Below are 19,427 nucleotides of genomic sequence, written 5' to 3'. Positions count from 1 at the left end.
AAACCCTCTTTATTAGTCACATGCATGCACACAGCAGAGCACACACAGTGAAATTGGTCCTCTGCATTTAACCCATCCTAGTACTAGGAGCAGTGGGCAGCTATCGTGCAGCGCCCGGGGAGCAATGGGGAGGGGGGATTGGAGGTGTCCGGTGCCTTGCTCAAGGGCACCACACCAGGGCCAAGGAGGTGAACTGGGACCTCTCCAAGTAGCAGTCCACTTTCCATATTTCAAGTCTGTTCGGGGTCTTAACATACACACTAGTAAAGAAAAAAACCCAAAAGCATAAAAGATGCTTTCCAGATGACATTATACTTGTGTGCTACCTGGGTAGACGGTGGCACTTGGATACTTCTGCCAAAGAAAAATGTAATATCATCTGGTGCATTGGTAATTTGGCTCCTTGATATTATATGATATTATACAGAATTTTAGACTGAGCAGCTGCCCATACTTTCCAGAGCTGGGTATGAATCCCGTCAACAAACTGGCACACAAGCCATGTGCATCTGTGTGTACCAATGGGGTTGTGTTTCTGGAAATGGCTGTCTGTTTGCATTGTTGTCTTCGTAATAGTGCCACAGCGGCCGACAGGCTCAGTGTGCCTTCTCCACCTGCGGCACATTCACACGTCAGGCCCGTGTTAAGGATTTGTTATGTGCACCTTCACGCCCTCATGTCAACCACAGCCTCTTAATGCAACACATTACTGAGGTTTCTGCAGATTTGTCTCAGGAAAGCTAATCGTCCCTCACACCAGCTAATGGGCTGATGTCTCATCGATGTAAAGGAGGGATGGATCAGCTCTGAGTAACACCATGTCATCATCGCGGCGCTCCGCAGGCTAAAAGGTGGCACGGACAGATTTGGATACATTATGTTAGGAAATGATCCCAATCAGTGTCATCCTCTGGAGCCAAACTGAATTATTTTCAAGTGAAATTAGGATGAAGCTGGAAGAAAAGCTGGGCTTATTAGGCATCAGACATTTTGCAAGGCAAGGCGAATGCTCTTTGCCTCCAGTCATCATGTCAGTACCGCACCACACCGCACCACAGGCAGTCTATCTCTTTAAAGCGGACACCATGCAGACAGGCACCGTGGTTGGTTGATGGTTCCTCAGTAGAATGACTGTTTAAGTGCTGATCATCAGGAGAACATCCGATCTGAGGGGGAAAGGGCAAAGGCTGGAGATGTGGGATGACGCACACTGAGAGAACAGCAGTTTCAGATGACTTATTTAGATAATTATTGAGATTCAGTTAAGTGTGTGACCCAGTATTATCTAACATGAGTCAATAGAGCAGCACTAAAAAAACTACTATGAAAAAAATGCCGTTTAAACTTTAAAAAAAGCCTGCAACGATTATAAACGAAGGGGGGAGAACATGCTTGGGAGAACTAAGTGTGCTTTCTTGCACTTTGCTTAGTTTTACCTTGTCATGTTTAATAATTGTCCCCCTGAGCCCACCAAAGGCGATTCCCAGGGGTCTGTGAACAGACAGAGTGTTTACACAACTGGAAGCTGTGTAAAAAGCAGAGTAGAAAATGTTTTTGCCCAGGGGAAGAAAGAAACATGGCGCATAACACTATTCAACTGAGTGGTCGGGGTTTTACACTAAATATAATAAAACAACATTTAATATATATGTTATAAAAAGGTAAGAGACTATTTTTCTAGTCATCTGATTTACCTTGGGATTGCCAAGCCAGTCCCGCTCCAAAGACGTACCAACACAGGAAGTGTTTCAGCAGCGTCTTTCAGTCATCGGTCTCTCAGCTGGCTCTACTTTAATCAATAACTGCTCACGCTTCACGCACTTTCACGTCTATCTCTTTCTATTCTTCCTTTCTATCACAATAACACTGGGATTCTCTGGAGAACTCACAGAGATCAACAAAAGGAGAGGATTGAGGATTTTATTTTTTCCCCGACCAGTTTTAGAGATCAAAACATACAATTTGCCACTTTTTTTAGCATCTTTGTCTACTCTTAAAACCCATTGAGGCCACTACATCCACACACTGTAACTTACTTCTAATAATTACTATCACAAAATGCAATGAGAGAAGGTCTTCTGGTTATGAAATGCATCCTCCAGTGTCAGGAATGACTGACATTTTTCATATTCATTTCTGAGACTTCTGAATCCTCAACAGGAACCTCTATGTTTGCCCTGCAACATTACTTTGGCAGTTTACTTGTCAGTTACAAACTCAGCAAACTCTGAAAACATCCTGCTGTGCAGAGGACCTTTTAATGAATGACAGCTCTCAAAATCACCATGGGAACGGAACCAGAAGATGAGAAATCAAAGAAAGTTGCTGCCTCAGCCTTAGAGGGGAAAAAAAATGGCTTTCCATCAGGGAGATAAGCAGCCATGTATTTATAGAAAAGTGCGTCTTCCTGTCTTTCTCATCTCTGTGTGATAATGAAACAGGCAGCTGATCAAGGCCCCCGTCTGCTCTGCTAATAGAAGAGCAACTTTAGCTGAGTCCTCGCCATCGCTGGCTTTGTACTGTGTCTGCCGAGAGAAATGTAGTGTGAAATGAAGCGAGCGACATGCCCACTCATGCTCCCTCCAGATACCGAGTATTTTGGCGATAATTTCATTTTTTCATCCTCTAATACCAGGATTGGCTTGGGCACATCCTTCCCCTTTGTGACTGCTCAATTATTCAAGATTCAAGATTCAAGAAGCTTTATTTATCCCGAGGGAAATTGAGGAACTATTAACAATTATTAATGGGATGCATGTCCACCGAGGCCCAGGTGCTGATTACATTACATTCTTTTGCTTTGTTAGGGCCTGTGTCCACACAGCACCTATTTGTGAGCGCTAGTCTTTTTTCCATTGTTTCCAATGAAGAATGAGCCGAAGATGCTGCCTCGGACTTTGCATCCTGCTTCTTTTTTCAGAGCGCTTTGTTTGGCCTCTCTGAGCATTTGTATTCGAACATGATTCCACTTTTTAGAAACAGCTCCGGTGACGTCAGTACAGAAAATGGAAATTGGTAACCAAGCTCGTATCGTTGGGGAAAGAGGGGAACAATGGATAAGTTAACATTTACAATGACCAGGTGGTGAGTTCTGACAATAATGTACGTATGAGTATTAATGTTGTACCGATAATGCGTAAGTGTGCTGGCCACAGCCATACAGGGTAAAACAATTACACTGCACCCTCACCTTCAGTAGATTCGCTTCAGTTCAGCTGCAGTAAAACATGCCGATTATTAACACCACACATTTGATTTAAATGGTAACCTCTTGATTTGACTGTAATCTGACATTACTTGGTTATTTTCAAACATTTAAGTAAAGCCAACACAAGTATTTGTTTGTATTAATAAGTTTCTTTGTCTTGGAGTTACCGTGGTCATTGGGGGAGGTTACTTCCTGGTACTGCACAGAACTTCGACTGTGCAGACGCCTTTCTGCTTGCTCCTGCTTTTGCTTACTTTTTTTGATAGTTTTTCCTATTTATCCTTTCTGAAAACCTCGAGCAGCGGCTCCTGGACATTAAGTGATCACTGGGACAGTGATTCTTCAAAAATAGACGGAGGGCTTTGGCCATATTTCAGTAGTTTTACGACGACCTTAGTCTGATAGTAGCGTGGCCTAGCAACAGCTAAAGCCTAGACTGCTGGTACTGTGTGCTACTTAGCTTAAGCTAGTTAGCAGCAAAATGCCTCCCCTCTCTGCAGATGACTTCCAAACACTTCTACAGAAGATGCAGTGTTGGAAATAAAAATGCACCGGTTGGAAGTTAACGTGGAAGTGAATGGACTATGTTGGAATGACAACACTCTACCAGTTTTCCAAAAGAATCGACAAGGGCATGCTAACTCACAGCTAGTTAGCAGCTACAACGATTCCAAGGAACAGGAGGGCTTTGTGCTGTGTGATAAATCTACAAGTGGTAGTCCTCCCTGGAACTCTCTGGGTGCAAAGCCTAAGAGTAAATCATCTCCATGGGATTTGGGAGGACGAATAACCGGCAGAGCTCAGTACTCTGAGGTCTGTGATGCAACCGGCTGGCCTGCATTGATATCACCCAGGCAGAGCGCCTCCTCAACCCCAGTTCATACTAGGAATCAGCCGTGAACTGCTGCTAAAGGGAGGACTGCAAACAATCCTCCTAAACAACCAAGCGTGCCACTTCAGAACAGATATGCGCCACTGACACAGAACCCAAGATCTTTTTCTGATGACCTGGATAACCTGTCTTCTTCACACAGCAGGGTAAGGACCAAAAGTTACTCGGAAAGTAAAAGGCTACAGGGAAAGCTAACAACTAGGCCTGAAACTCTGATTGTGGGTGACTCTGCTGTAAGAGATTTAAAAAGTCTAAACAACACCAAAGTTCTCTGTTTTCCCACGGATATGGTCTCTGACTTGGCTAACAAGATCCTGCATATTGGGGCTGAACACCCGACTGTGAAAAATGTGGTACTGCACATTGGAACAAATGATGTTGTGAAACAGTAGTCAGAAGTGCTGAACGAAGACTTTAAATGTCTCTTGCAAACTGCCAGCTCTCTAAATGCTGAGGTGTTCATCAGTGGCCCTCTACCGCCAGTCAGAAGAGGAGTGGAGAGATTCAGCAGATTGTTTGCACTGAACACAAGGCTCTCAACTGCCTGTACTGAATATTCTGTCCATTTTATTGACAACTTTAACTTTTTCTGGGACCGAAGACATCTTTTTAAGGCAGGTGGACTTTTTCTGAACAAGTCAGGAGTAAAATAGTTTATTTCTAACATATTCAACTGCCTGCGTCATCAATCTGCTCCCTATGCCAAGGACAAGCAACAAGAGGAATCAAAACAGGAGAAAGACACAACACAGTACATAGAAAGCCTTGAAGACCTATCACTGCACCTTCCTGAGGAACGTCGTGATTATGGGAGACCTATGAGACAAAAGGAGGGGTCTCGACTGCCACCCATCCCCCTTATCAACGCCTTTGAGGATACTCTCCCTTCAACACCCAAACCGCCATCCGGCTTTCTGAGCCCAGATTCCAACCAGCAGCTTAGTGACCGCCTACAATCCTGCCTGAATATGGTTCACGAGATTCGCAAGCAGACCCCCGTCCCTCAACTACAATCACTGAAGCAGACACGTGCACCAGCTCCCCCGTATTCATCACCATGCCTACCACAATCATCCGAAACAAAACGGGCACAACCTCCTCCCCCTTCGAGACCGAATCAGCTGTCTCCGGTGCCTGATAAGGATGTGTGTGTAGAAAAGGCAACAAGCTCTAACTGATATGTTCTGGGTCCAGGCTCAAGGGCGTATGGCACTCTCAACTCTTTCTAGAACATGCCAGGACCCTGCCTGCCAATAGCTTGGCCGATATCTGTGTTGATAGGTTATAGATTACGAACGGTGAATCAGCTTAGAAACAGAAAGCGCTCAACTGTTTGTGTGAATTTATCAAACTTAGCTGCGATTCCACGTAGGTCACAGCTTGTCACACAAAATCAGACTGATAGTGTATTCAACAAGCTGAAACTAGCTTTATTAAATGTCAGGTCGTTTTTTTTGGGGGGGGGGCTTTTTGCCTTTAATCGGATAGGACAGTGGAGAGTGGGTTAGGGTTAGGGTTAGGTGCCCCAGCCAGTTGCGCCACAGCCGGGGCCTGGATTTTATGTTTTTAACTGAAACTTGGATAGACCAAAATAACAGCACAGCTGTTCTTATCGAATCAACCCATCCCAACTTCAGTTTTATGAGTCAGGCTAGAATGCATAAGAAAGGGGGTGGAGTTGCTATTTTGTTTAATGATTCCCTTCAACTCAAGCAGACCTCTTATGGAACCTTCTCATCTTTTGAATATGTGGCCCTTCAGCTCAAATGCTCCTCTCGAGCTATGTTCCTAAACATCTATAGAACCCCCAAATACTGTGCAAGCTTTTTTGATGACTTTGCTGAACTGCTGTCTATAATGGGTTTTGACTTTGACCGTCTAGTCCAGTGGTTCTTAACCTGGGTTCGATCGGGGTTCGGTGAGTCAGTCACAGGAGTTCGGCAGAGGTCAAGACACACACTCGACTCATATGATTCGTGATGACACGCCCCGCTTGGCCATCACTGGCTGCAGGTGATCACCGTACATCGCTTGGCCTATCTGTGCTGCCCGGAATTTGGTGCGCTCAGTAGTCGACTTGTGACTGTCGTGATGGTACGTTGTGTGATTTCTTTCTTAATATTTTAATCCCTTCATACTAATTATGTCAAGCAAAAAAGGAAAGTGGTCGGACGAATATGTACAATATGGATTCACATGTATACCGGAACGTGATGGGAGTCAGCGTCCTATCTGCATGATTTGCAATGCCAAGTTGAGCAATTCTAGTCTAGCACCGGCAAAACTAAGGGAACACTTCCTCAAGCAGCATGGAGATAGGGAATACAAGAACACAACGCTTGCTGAATTCAAGGTGAAGAGAGCCAGATTCGATGAAAAGGCTACTGTGCCTGTTCTCGGATTTGTACCCATCAACAAACCGATCCTCACAGCATCGTACGAAGTTGCTTACCTGATCGCAAAGCAGGGCAAACCACACACCATTGGTGAAACACTCATAAAACCAGCTGTGTTGAAAATGGCGAATATCATGCTGGGAAAAGCGGCTGAAGTTAAGTTAACCCAAATTCCTCTTTCAAATGACACCATCAGCGACAGAATAGAGGATATGAGCAAAGACATCTTGGCTCAAGTAGTTGCAGATCTGATTTCAAGCCCGGCAAAATTCAGCCTCCAACTCAACAAGACCACAGACGTTTCCAATCTAAGCCAGTTTGCTGTATTCGTGCGCTATGTGAAAGACGACGTGATAAAGGAAGATGTTTTATTTTGTAAGCCTCTTACAACAACAACAGCCGATGTGAAGAAACTTGTGGATGACTTATTCAGAGACAACAATCTTTCGTCGGATATGGTTTCTGCAGTTTGTTCGGACGGAGCTCCAGTCATGCTGGGAAGAAAGTCTGGTTTTGGTGCGCTAGTGAAAGCCGATGTACCACACATTGTTACGCATTGTATTCTGCACAGGCATGCGTTGGCAACAAAAACCTTGCCTCCAAAACTGGCAGAAGTATTACAAATTGTGGAATGCGTGAACTATGTGCGAAATAGTGCTCTGAGTCACCGCATCTTCAGTGAGCTGTGTAAAGAAATGGGCTCTGAATTCGAGGTACTTCTGTACCATTCTAACGTTCGGTGGTTATCCCGGGGACAGGTGCTGAATCGTGTTTTTGCCATGTGTGTGGAATTAGCCCTGTTTTTGCAAGAGCACCAACATTGTCATGCAGATTGCTTCAAAAATTCTGAGTTTATTCTCATTTTAGCGTACATGCTGATATCTTCGCAGCTCTCAATCGTCTCAATCAGCAGATGCAGGGCGGTGGAGTCAACCTCATCGAAGCGGAAGAAAACCTGAAGGCTTTTCAAAAAAAGCTTCTGTTATGGAAACGACGAACAGAGAACGATAACTTCGCAAACATTCCCCTGCTGGACGACTGTGTAAGTAAGATCGAAGATGTGTCTGGAATTGGAGACATTTCTGTACCCGCGGAACTGAAGCAAGCAATTGCCACGCACTTGGATGAGCTTGCAAAGTGTCTCGATGGATACTTCCCTACAAGAGAGTCATATGGGTGAGACAGCCGTTCACGTTTGGTGTTGAGACAGCAGATGTCAATGATGAATACCTCCACGAAATCATTGAAATTCAGCAGAGCCAGGTTCAACAGCAACTCTTCAGAACAACAACGCTCTCAACGTTTTGGTGTCAACAAATGGTAACGTACCCTGTTATTGCTAAGAAAGCCCTGGAGATTTTCATACCGTTTGTTACAACATATCTTTGCGAGCAATCCTTTTCGAAGGTGCTGGACATAAAAACGAAGAAAAGGAACAGACTTTGTTGCGAAAATGACATGAGAGTGGCACTTGCCAAGGTGAAGCCGCGCATTTCTGAACTGGTCTCTCAAAGGCAACAGCAGAAGTCACACTGTTTTGCAGTAAGTATTCATTATTATGTTTTTGTTTTTGTGTGAAAATCATGTTTTGCTGGTTTTGTTCTTTGAACACAGTGATGTTGATGCACGGTTCATTTTGTGCACCAGTAAAACATATACAGTGGGGCAAAAAAGTATTTAGTCAGCCACCAATTGTGCAAGTTCTCTCATTTAAAAAGATGAGAGAGGCCTGTAATTTTATCATAGGTACACTTCAACTATGAGAGACAGAATGAGAAAATAAAATCCAGGAAATCACATTGTCTGATTTTTAAAGAATTTATTTTCAATGATTGTGGAAAATAAGTATTTGGTCAATAACAAAAGTTCATCTCAATACTTTGTTATATACCCTTTGTTGGCAATGACAGAGGTCAAACGTTTTCTGTAAGTCTTCACAAGGTTTCACACACTGTTGCTGGTATTTTGGCCCATTCCTCCATGCAGATCTCCTCTAAAGCAGTGATGTTTTGGGGCTGTCGCTGGGCAACACAGACTTTCAACTCCCTCCAAAGATTTTCTATGGGGTTGAGATCTGGAGACTGGCTAGGCCACTCCAGGACCTTGAAATGCTTCTTACGAAGCCACTCCTTCGTTGCCCTGGCGGTGTGTTTGGGATCATTGTCATGCTGAAAGACCCAGCCACGCTTCATCTTCAGTGCCCTTGCTGATGGAAGGAGGTTTTCACTCAAAATCTCACGATACATGGCCCCATTCATTCTTTCCTTTACACGGATCAGTCGTCCTGGTCCCTTTGCAGAAAAACAGCCCCAAAGCATGATGTTTCCACCCCCATGCTTTACAGTAGGTATGGTGTTCTTTGGATGCAACTCTGCATTCTTTCTCCTCCAAACACGACGAGTTGAGTTTTTACCAAAAAGTTCTATTTTGGTTTCATCTGACCATATGACATTCTCCCAATCCTCTTCTGGATCATCCAAATGCCCTCTAGCAAACTTCAGACGGGCCCGGACATGTACTGGCTTAAGCAGGGGGACACGTCTGGAACTGCAGGATTTAAGTCCCTGGCGGCGTAGTGTGTTACTGATGGTGGCCTCTGTTACTTTGGTCCCAGCTCTCTGCAGATCATTCACTAGGTCCCCCCGTGTGGTTCTGGGATTTTTGCTCACCGTTCTTGGGATCATTTTGACCCCACGGGGTGAGATCTTGCGTGGAGCCCCAGATGGAGGGAGATTAGCAGTGGTCTTGTATGTCTTCCATTTTCTAATAATTGCTCCCACAGTTGATTTCTTCACACCAAGCTGCTTACCTATTGCAGATTCAGTTTTCCCAGCCTGGTGCAGGTCTACAATTTTGTCTCTGGTCTCCTTTGACAGCTCTTTGGTCTTGGCCACAGTGGAGTTTGGAGTATGACTGTTTGAGGTTGTGGACAGGTGTCTTTTATACTAATAACGAGTTCAAAAAGGTGCCATTAATACAGGTAACGAGTGGAGGACAGAGGAGCCTCTTAAAGAAGAAGTTACAGGTCTGTGAGAGCCAGAAATCTTGCTTGTTTGTAGGTGACCAAATACTTATTTTACCGAGGAATTTACCAATTAATTCTTTAAAAATCCTACAATGTGATTTCCTGGATTGTTTCCCCCATTCTGTCTCTCATAGTTGAAGTGTACCTATGATGAAAATTACAGGCATCTCTCATCTTTTTAAATGGGAGAACTTGCACAATTGGTGGCTGACTAAATACTTTTTTGCCCCACTGTACCTATGTCTTGAATTTGAAAAAATCATATTTTATTTTTCCAATAAAGAAGGGTTCGGTGAACGCGCATATGAAACTGATGGGGTTCAGTACCTCCAACAAGGTTAAGATCCACTGGTCTAGTCATTGTTGGTGATTTTAACATCCATGTTGACAAGCCCGAGGACAGAGGGGCTAAAGAACTGTTCTGTGTTCTTGATAACTATGGACTGACTCGGCATGTAATGGTTCCGACGCACAACAAGGGGCACACTCTCGACTTAATCATCTCAAAGGGTCTGAACATCTCTGAGGTTGCGGTGACTGATGTTGCACTCTCTGATCATTCCTGTGTTTTCTTTGAGAGCTCTATTTCTGTTCACAAAAATGTTCAAAAAGAAATTACCACAAAAAGGCACTTCTCTGAAAACACCAGGGAAATGTTTGTTCAGAAGTTTTCTCCCACACCAGCCCTTGCTAACATCTCAGTAAATGACCTAGTCGATCTTTTTAATTCAAAAGTTAAAAATGTCATAGATGTCATTGCTCCCACTAAGGTAAAGGAGGTATGTGGCAAGAAAATATCTCCATGGAGAAAGGCCATGAGCATGAGAACAGAAAAAAGAGAGTCTAGAAAAGCTGAACGCAGGTGGAAAAAAACAAATCTCCAGGTTCACTTTGAAATCTATAAAGGAAGACTTGGCTTTTATAATTTGGAATTAAAAAAGGCACGACAGTCTTTCTTCTCTGACATCATTGCCAAAAACACAAACAACTCACGTGCCTTGTTTGCTACCGTTGAGAGACTAAGAAACCCCCCAGTGTCAGTAGCCTCTGAACTTCAATCCACCAGGGCCTGCAATGAATTTGTCTCCTTCTTCACTGACAAAATTCAGAATATCTGACAGGCAGTCTGCGTTTCTGTATCAGGTACAGCAAATGCGTTGTCCTTGTGTCCACTTAAAATCAATTCAAACACCATGACACAATTCCATCAGATTAATGATAAAGACCTAGAGGACATTATTCAACATCTGAAGTCCTCCTCCTGCTGCCTTGATATTATACCTACAAGATTTTTCAAAAATGTTTTTCATAGCATGTCCTCAGATCTACTTCATATAGTAAACAGGTGTCTTCACTCAGGGGTATTTCCACAGGCCCTGAAAACTGCAGTAATTAAACCGTTCTTAAAAAAGAATAATCTGGACGCTTCAGCAATGAATAATTACAGGCCCATATCAAACCTCCCATTTCTAGGTAAGATCATTGAAAAAGTAGTTTATAAACAAGTGAGTAATTTCTTGGATGCAAATAACTGTTTTGATGTGTTCCAGTCAGACTTTCGACCGCACCACAGCAATGAGACTGCTCTTGTTAAGGTGTTAGCCCAATGGTTTAGACATCCACTTAAACTCAGACAGTGGCAGAATCTCAGTGTTAGCATTATTAGATCTCAGCACTGCATTTGACACTGTTGACCACAACATATTACTAGACCGACTAGAAAACTGGTTGGGACTTTCGGCAACAGTTCTAAATTGGTTTGAATCCTACTTAAAGGACAGGAAACACTTTGTCTCTATAGGCAGCTACACATCAGAGATGACAAATATGACATGTGGGGTTCCTCAAGGTTCCATCTTAGGGCCTCTTCTCTTTAACATCTACATGCTACCACTGGCTCAGAAAATGAAAAGCAACAAAACAAGTTACCATAGCTATGCAGATGATACACACATTTACATTAACATTTCACTAGGAGACTATGCTCCAATTAAAACACTGAGTGCATTGAACAAATCAGTGACTGGATGAGTCAGAACTTTCTCCAATTAAACAAAGACAAAACCGAGGTAATTGTTTTTGGAACAAAGGAGGAACGACAAAAAGTCAGTGCTGAGCTTCAGTCAGCAAAGTTCAAAACAACAGATACCAGAAACCTAGGTGTAGTCATGGACTCTGAATTTCAACAGTCATATTAAAACAATCACTAAGTCCGCCTACTATCACCTGAAGAACAGATCTAGGATTAAAGGACTAATGTCACAGCAGGATCTAGAAAAACGTGTCCATGCTTTTATCTTCAGTAGAATGAACTACTGTAATTGTGTCTTTAGAGGTCTCACTAAGAAATCCATTAGAAAGCTGCAGCTGATTCAGAACGCTGCAGCTCGAGTCTTCACTAACACTAAGAGAGTGGATCACATCACTCCAGTTCTGAGGTCTTTACACTGGCTCCCTGTCTGTCAAAGAATTGATTTCAAAGTTCTGCTGCTGGTTTATTACGCATTGAATGGTTTAGGCCCAAAATACATTTCTGATCTCCTGCTACATTATGAACCATCCAGAACTCTTAGGTCTTCTGGAACAGGTCAACTTTCTGTCCCCAGACTTAGAACTAAACAAGGAGAAGCAGCGTTCAGTTATTGTGCTCTAAATATCTGGAACAAACTCCCAGAACCCTGCAGGTCTGCTGCAACTCTTACTACTTTCAAATCCAGGCTGAAAACATTTATTTTTGCCGCTGCTTTTAATTGAACTGTTCTGATCTAACATTGCACTGTGACTTTTATTCTGCACTGTAACTTTTATTCATGTATTTTATACCTGTTGTGTTTATTTTATTATCTTTGCTCTTAAATGACAGTTTTTAAATGCATTTTATAATGTGTTTAAACTGCAACATTTTTTAACGCTCTTAATGTCTTTCATGTTTGTAAAGCACTTTGAATTGCCTTGTGTTGAAAGGTGCTATATAAATAAACTTGCCTTGCCTTGCCAAGCTTGCCTTCAGCAAAAGGCGTGGCTGATCACTGAGGACTCATAAATACTGCACCCAAAATGCTAACTCACCTGGAAGTGAGTTAGCATTTTACGCCTTCTGGTTCCCTCTTCTCAGAGTGAGTGGGATTTCTTCGTAGGATTTTAGAAAATAGCTCGAAATAAGGTCTGTAGTTGTCACAAATTTAAGAGACGGATCACATTTTGTTCTACAACATTAAATACATCAGCATTTTGCTTCTGGCGATTAGATTTATGATTCAAAAATGGTAAAAGTAGGGTAGACGTGGAGATTATCTGGCTGAACAAAACATACATTTATCAAACAGGTTTGTTTTCCACAGATCTTATTTTTTACAATATTCCAAAACCCTATGGAGAAATCCCATTGCTTTTTTGTCGAGGGAACCCATGCGCATATTAATACCAGGTCGGCCTACAAAAATAGTTCATCCCTACACCACTCTATTGGGACGGATTGGGACAAACCACGTGCTTCCATGTCAAAGGGGGAATTTGGGTTTTGTGGTTATGCTAATCCTAATGACCCCTTGGTTTCTACTTGGCTTGGCCGAGCCACTATACACATTCCTTGGTCTGTCATTGTAGCAGATCAGTTTGTTGAGTTAACACTTGATATGTGATATGTGAGGTAGTTGACCTAGTTATTGGAGATTTTTGGTTTATAATGTTTTCTTTGGATTTATGGGTAAATTAAAACTCCAGTTTCTTTAAACAACTCCTGTGTCCTGTTGCCTCCTCGGTCCCTGATAGTAAGCTATACCTTATTCAATTCAATGTGTTTGTTTTTTTCTTTCCCGATTTGCCGTCTGTTATATATTTACATTTATGTTTCCATGTGTTATGTATGCCTTGTAATGAAATCATCTCTTAAAATGCAAATTAAAAAATGACTCAAACAAATTGGGAAGATCAGCTGGCAAACATTGGATGCTGCAGCTAGTGAGTGTCTCACTTTTACCTCCTTTCGCAGATCGTTCCCCTTCCTTTAGAGCTGTCACACTGAGCGGTGAAGCTCATTCAGACAAGAGAAAGGGTCTTCCGGTAGGTTGGAATGATTTAAAAAATGTCAAACAAACTAAAGGCCCTTTACTCGATCGAATATATTCGATTTAATATTCCATTTCATTGTCTTATTTGTACATTTGTATATTTCTAATTTTTACTTTTATTTTTTTAGTTCTAATTATTTCTATTTGTTTTGCTTCTTTTTGTATTTGGCTGCTGCAACAGGAAAAAAAGTCCCAGTTTGGGATAAATAAAGTATTTCTGATTCCGATACGCCGCCTGACCAGCATCATGCATGTAATGTCGGCATATCTTTTAACCTGTTTGCTAACCCGGCATGCGAGCCCCTCTCATCTATGCGATACACTGTTCCACACCACTCACCTCATCAGTGTCTAGCCACAGCACACATGCCCTGCAGAGTGTGAACAAGAGAAGGATATTCATCTAGCAAATCTTACTTCTTGGCAAGGGCCCTCCTCTCTTCTGGAGTATAGTCGAGAGATCCTATGGCCCCCTCTCCTTTCGTTGGCATGAATCCGATTATAGCTATTAGGGCAGTACGGACTGAAAGAGAAAAAAGAAGGAGATCAGAGCACAGAAAGGGAATCAGAGAAGGTTGAATAACACAATGTTGCACATGTCCTCACGTTCACTGCCTATTTTACATAAGTAGGAATGACGCTTTGTTTTCTGGACATAAGCCTGGATTTACCCTGGACACCCACCTTGTCTCTGTGCTCACACCTTCTCCAGCTGGCACAGGACCCTTTGGACAGTACGGTGAAGGCCACAGGTTTGTTTGTGTCTGGGTTATGACGGCTGTGTTCGGTCTGAGCTCCAGTCTATCCAATAAAGTATCTGGAGACCCGTTATATCTGACTGTTTTAGTCAGATAAGCCTACCTTAAAGGTTATCCACATGTGACTGTATTATGATAACAACATAACATTGAATATAAGGATATACCTAGGATTAAAGGACTTATGCGGGATTGGGAGAAATACTTATCTTCAGTCGAGTCGAGTACTATATTGGTTTCTGTTCGAATATTTTGGACATTTGTACACAAGCTACCTCAGTATCTCCACAGCTTTCCATTTTTCATTACAATACTCAACATACTTCTTTAATATTCTGAGTACTTTGTCATAGTATACCATATGTAGTTTTTGGGTATATCCAGATTTCATGGTAGTCATTTTCTAAATCTTAACGTATAATCGTTTTAAATAAAAAGTATGATAGTTTTTATCTTTTTGGTTGTTTCTCATATGTAAACCTACTTGACAATAAACTGGTTTCTGATTGCTGATCCTGCAATGGCACAACTTATGACTCATTCATTCAAATATTAGAGCCCTTATTGTTAATATTATAGTAGTATAACAGAATATATATACGACCTATAAACAGACCAGGAAAACATAGAAAAAAATATAGAAATAAGCATGTATTTATAAATGAATTTAAGTCAATTGTATCTGACTTAATATATATATTGTTTTACTTTATTTTCCTTTTTCTTAAACAACAACACATTTAAACAGTGTCAAAGACAGAAAAACAGGTGTGCAGGTTGTTAATTCTATTTTAACCCCCCCACCCCCCCAGGACAAGACAACATTAATCGTAAAAAACAATTAGAATGATAAACAAACAAATGGTTGAGATAAATGTAAGTCATGGTTGACTGAATCTGTATTCTTATTAAGTTTATTATTATGTTTTATAAATAAAACATGATGAATCAGTTAGAGCAGAGTACACAGCTTCAAACTTTTCATCTACGTTAAAATGGTTGGTAAATGTAAAAGTATTCGACTGTCAATAACCCTGGAGTCACTGCTGCTGGTCTGAAGAGCACAACATGAGACACAACCTTTGTTTTGATTTGGTTATTGATTTAAAAGTGTGTTTTAGTAGGTTAAATAGTAGGATGGTAACTCCCACTGACTTTCTCCTGATTAAATGCCACAAAGTTAGTCAAAAAAGCACAACTCTAAAAAGGTCAGATAGCCTGCAGAGAACTAAAGTAGTTCTCAGGAGAATGTATTACTGGAATGGCCAGCACTAAAGACATTTCAATTCTAAGAAAATACCCAGAAAGTATAGGACCTTAATGTCAGAGCAAAAATCATTAAACATGATTCATATTGGAGTGGCAATGTGTTCGTATACATTTTTAAAATTTATATATAGAGTTTGAAAATTATAGCCGGTCCATGATCTGCAGGAGATGAGTACTGTCAGACCAAAAGGTTTCATTTTCACCAAAGACTACAGCACCTTCAGCTCTGGTTAAAGGTGATTCCTGTCAAACTGCAGGCCTTTCATTTTCAACCCAACTATCTAATAACTGTGGTGCTTTTGTAGGAAGCCTCTGTTTTCTGATCTGATCCTGTTTTAACAGTTTTGTTAACTCTTGGGGGTCAGAGCCCTTTTTTTTTATATTTGGCTCGCCTGGTCTTTTTGGGTAAAAATGCTATTAAGACATGACCCCTGTGCTGCATAATCAAGTAATCTACATGTTTTTATGCATAACAAGCTAAGCTATCAGCATATGTAGGCTACAGGGATGTCACATGGATGTAGAAATAGTAATGAGACCATAAGTACAAAAGAAAAAACAAGTGAAAAGTAGTCTGCATGTCTCTGGACATCAGAAAATAGTTCTTTCAAGGCTTGGTGACCATGGGAAAAAAAGGACATTTTTCAAAGCACCAAAATTATTATGTATCTACGATATTTACAAAAAAATTCATGGCGCTTTTATGTCAAGGTTAGTTGTGCCATTCCTCAAAGCAGTACCTGTCAGAAACAAGCCAGAGGACCCCAGTACACTGCCTTCACTGGCTGGCCTACAAAAAAACCCAACTTTTATGCAGCCCCAACAACAGCCTCTGATTCGTCAACAGACTTCATGCAATGTGTTATGGGATGCATAATTAGATCTATAATCTCTATCCAACTCCTAGAACATCTAAATCTACTAACAATATGGATAAATGTTCATAAAAGTCTTCCATTGTTTGTGAATACGTTTCTTGAAAAAACATCGTTTTTCTAGAAGAGATTACAAATCGCCTTAAAATGCTACAAACAGAGTCAAAATGTACCATGAAGGTGTGGCGCTGCGCTATATCGTGCATTTGAAAGTGAAACTAAACGTTGCTCCGTTGCGGAGAAATTCCCGGAAGAGAGCGGAAAACTTTTTCCGGGCTGCGGCGCCAGGACCGAACTCCAAGGGTTTTGTTTGACTCAAAACTTCTTCCATGTTGTCTTGGTAACTTTATAATAATGTTTATCCTAATGTTAATCCTCTAAAATTCAGCACTTCCTGCACATACTGTATGTTTCGAAATAAAGGTCTGCGCCACAATGTTCATTTGAGATCCTGTTATTATCAGAATACTGTCTTTTTCTTTTGGTGAATTTATTTCTGTTCAACAAAATATTTAGATCATTCAAGATTCCTCTCCAGAACACACTAAATAAAACTGTGCATGGACTTACAAATAAGCACAGAACATCAATAGTTTCCCATACATTTGCTAGACAATTTCCATGATTTATAGTTCTACAATTCAGACTGATTCTGATGACTAATTAGAGAAACTGGGGGCATGCACTACATGTGGGGAACTAGGACTTGTCTTTGAGCTGCTCGTACCTAATTGCCTCTTTGTGGGAGATAAAGTTGTTTTGAGTTTGAATAGAATTCAGCTGGAGGAAACTTACTGCTCCAAGAGGGCTGCCATGTCTCTGGATGGTGGCCAGAGATGCTCAAACAAATTTTCTTCCCAACTTCGAATCTTCCATTTGGCTAGGAGGGAACGTAGAAAGAGAGAAGGTGGAGGTGAGTATGTGGGTAGAATACATCAATAAAACACACACTCTCAAAATATGAGAAATATAAGTAGACAGACATAAGAGTTGAGAGTGAAAAAAAAAAACAGGCTGCTATTCAGTAAAAGTTTTCAATCAATGAATGCAAACTAAAATAGAAACATTATGAGGAGCTGCAGGAGCTGAGTAGCTGGACACAGTGAAAAAGTGTCAAGAGAAATCAGACATTTTGTCAGTCTGTGATTGGTGCAGGTGTCAGACCGATGTCTGAATATAATGAGAAGTCTTATCTTTTTTACAAAACCCGTGCAATCCCCTCTGACAGTGTGACGACAGCGCAGGCTTTCATCTGACAACTGTCACTGCGTCTGCTGCAACAGACAGTCTGATGGATCAACGACATGCTGTCCTCCTAACACTTTTTGATCATCTGATCTGACGTCTTCCTGTTCTGTTTCAGCACAAGAAGAACACTCTGTGATTGAGTGGGGGCCGTGCTCTGTGTCTTACCGTGAGGAGGATGATGCTCGGGGGCTTCATTGGATACTCTGGGGGAAGCACAATCCTGCCGTGGTAAATCCCGCCATCGAAATCAGAATCTGGGGGCCCGCGAACGGAGAAGTGCCATTCGAAGAGGTTATCCTGCAAAGAAGAGAGAAAAGTCACACAGAGCCGACATGTTCCTCCACAGAGACCAAAGCTGTGGAGTCTCAGGTCTGAAGGGACAACACTGCGTGTGTTACCAGCTGTTTGCTCTTATAAAAACATGTTCTACTACTGGGCATGATCTCACTAATAAAGATAGTCTAATTCTATTTTTAACAAAACGTCACTATATCCTATAATATGACATTAACTACATATTTCACTTGTCTTCTTTAACCCATTTGTACCGGATGCTGCGCAGCGCAACATTCCATCTACTGCCGGCTGCTGCGTAGCACAGCTTTGAAGCTCCTGCCGGCTGCAGCGTAGCGCAACATTGTTGATTTGTCGTCATTTTCATGAGGCATGCAGCATATAATGCACTGTCATTGGTTCAAATACACATAAGGTGTTTTGGTTTTTTATTAAAATGTGTTGGTATGTTATTGCTAAGGGAGCATGTTTTAATACAACCTGTGAGTCTTACCTTTTAAATGCAATTTATTTCATGTTTCTATGTGCTACAGAGGCTTAGATATTTTTATAGACGTTGCCAATTCTTAGTATTTTTTCAGAAAACCCTCAGGAGATAAGGACATTTATATCTATTATACATAGGGTTTTAGAGCCGTTTTTTTCAGGCGTTTTAGGAGTAAATGGGTTAAAGAGGACATATTCTCATTTTCAGGTTCATATCAGAACCTAGTGTCTCTACTCTAATGTTTAAAAAGCTCTTTATTTTTCTCATACTGCCTGTGCTGCAGTACTTCTTTTCACCCTGTGTCTGAAACCAGAGCCCAGTCTGTTCTGATTGGTTAGCTGGCCGACTCTGCTGTGATTGGTCACCTGCTTTGAGATGTCCCGCCACTTAGCCTGTCGCGTACAATGTGTTGGAGCGTTAACCAATAGAAGTGAGACTGCTACATAGTGATGTCTCTGGAGGGAACACGTGGTTTTTAGGCTTTGCAGACCATTTCGTGCACTAAAACCTATATGAACACTCTACAGGGGAGGGAAAACCCCAAAAAGCATAATAGGGTCTACATTTCCAATCTCCTGCTAGTCAGAATGAAACATGGAGAAGCAGTGTTCAGTTATTATGCTCCAAATATCTGGAACAAACTCCCAGAAACTCTTACTACTTTTAAATCCAGGCTGAAGACTTTTCTTTTGCCGCCGCTTTAAATTGAACTATTCTTTTCTTACATTGCACTGTAACTTTTATTCATGTATTATGTTCATGCTCTTTGCTTTTTAATAGCTGTTTTTAAATGCCATTTGTTTATGCATTTCTTAATGCTCTTAAAGTCTTTTATTTTTGTAAAGCACTTCGAATTGCCTTGTGTTGAAAGGTGTTATATAAATAAACTTGCCTTTACGAGTAAG

At 41.5% G+C, this 19,427-nt stretch overlaps 1 protein-coding gene across 1 annotated transcript in view; it reads right to left on the bottom strand.

The window, feature by feature from the left end:
• Positions 1-19,427, bottom strand: part of ube2j1 (ubiquitin-conjugating enzyme E2, J1) — a 55,237-nt gene that overhangs the window by 19,593 nt on the left and 16,217 nt on the right. Inside the window, exons 3-5 of the mRNA XM_063902250.1 lie at positions 17,907-18,038; positions 17,289-17,373; positions 14,009-14,114 (exon numbers count right to left, since the gene is read on the bottom strand). Of these exons, the coding sequence (XP_063758320.1) occupies positions 14,009-14,114; positions 17,289-17,373; positions 17,907-18,038 (323 nt within the window). The remainder of the gene's footprint in view (positions 1-14,008; positions 14,115-17,288; positions 17,374-17,906; positions 18,039-19,427) is intronic.

The sequence above is a fragment of the Eleginops maclovinus genome, chromosome 15 (assembly GCF_036324505.1).
Source record: "Eleginops maclovinus isolate JMC-PN-2008 ecotype Puerto Natales chromosome 15, JC_Emac_rtc_rv5, whole genome shotgun sequence".
NCBI lineage: Eukaryota > Metazoa > Chordata > Actinopteri > Perciformes > Eleginopidae > Eleginops > Eleginops maclovinus.
This window is presented reverse-complemented; position numbering and strand designations above follow the sequence as displayed.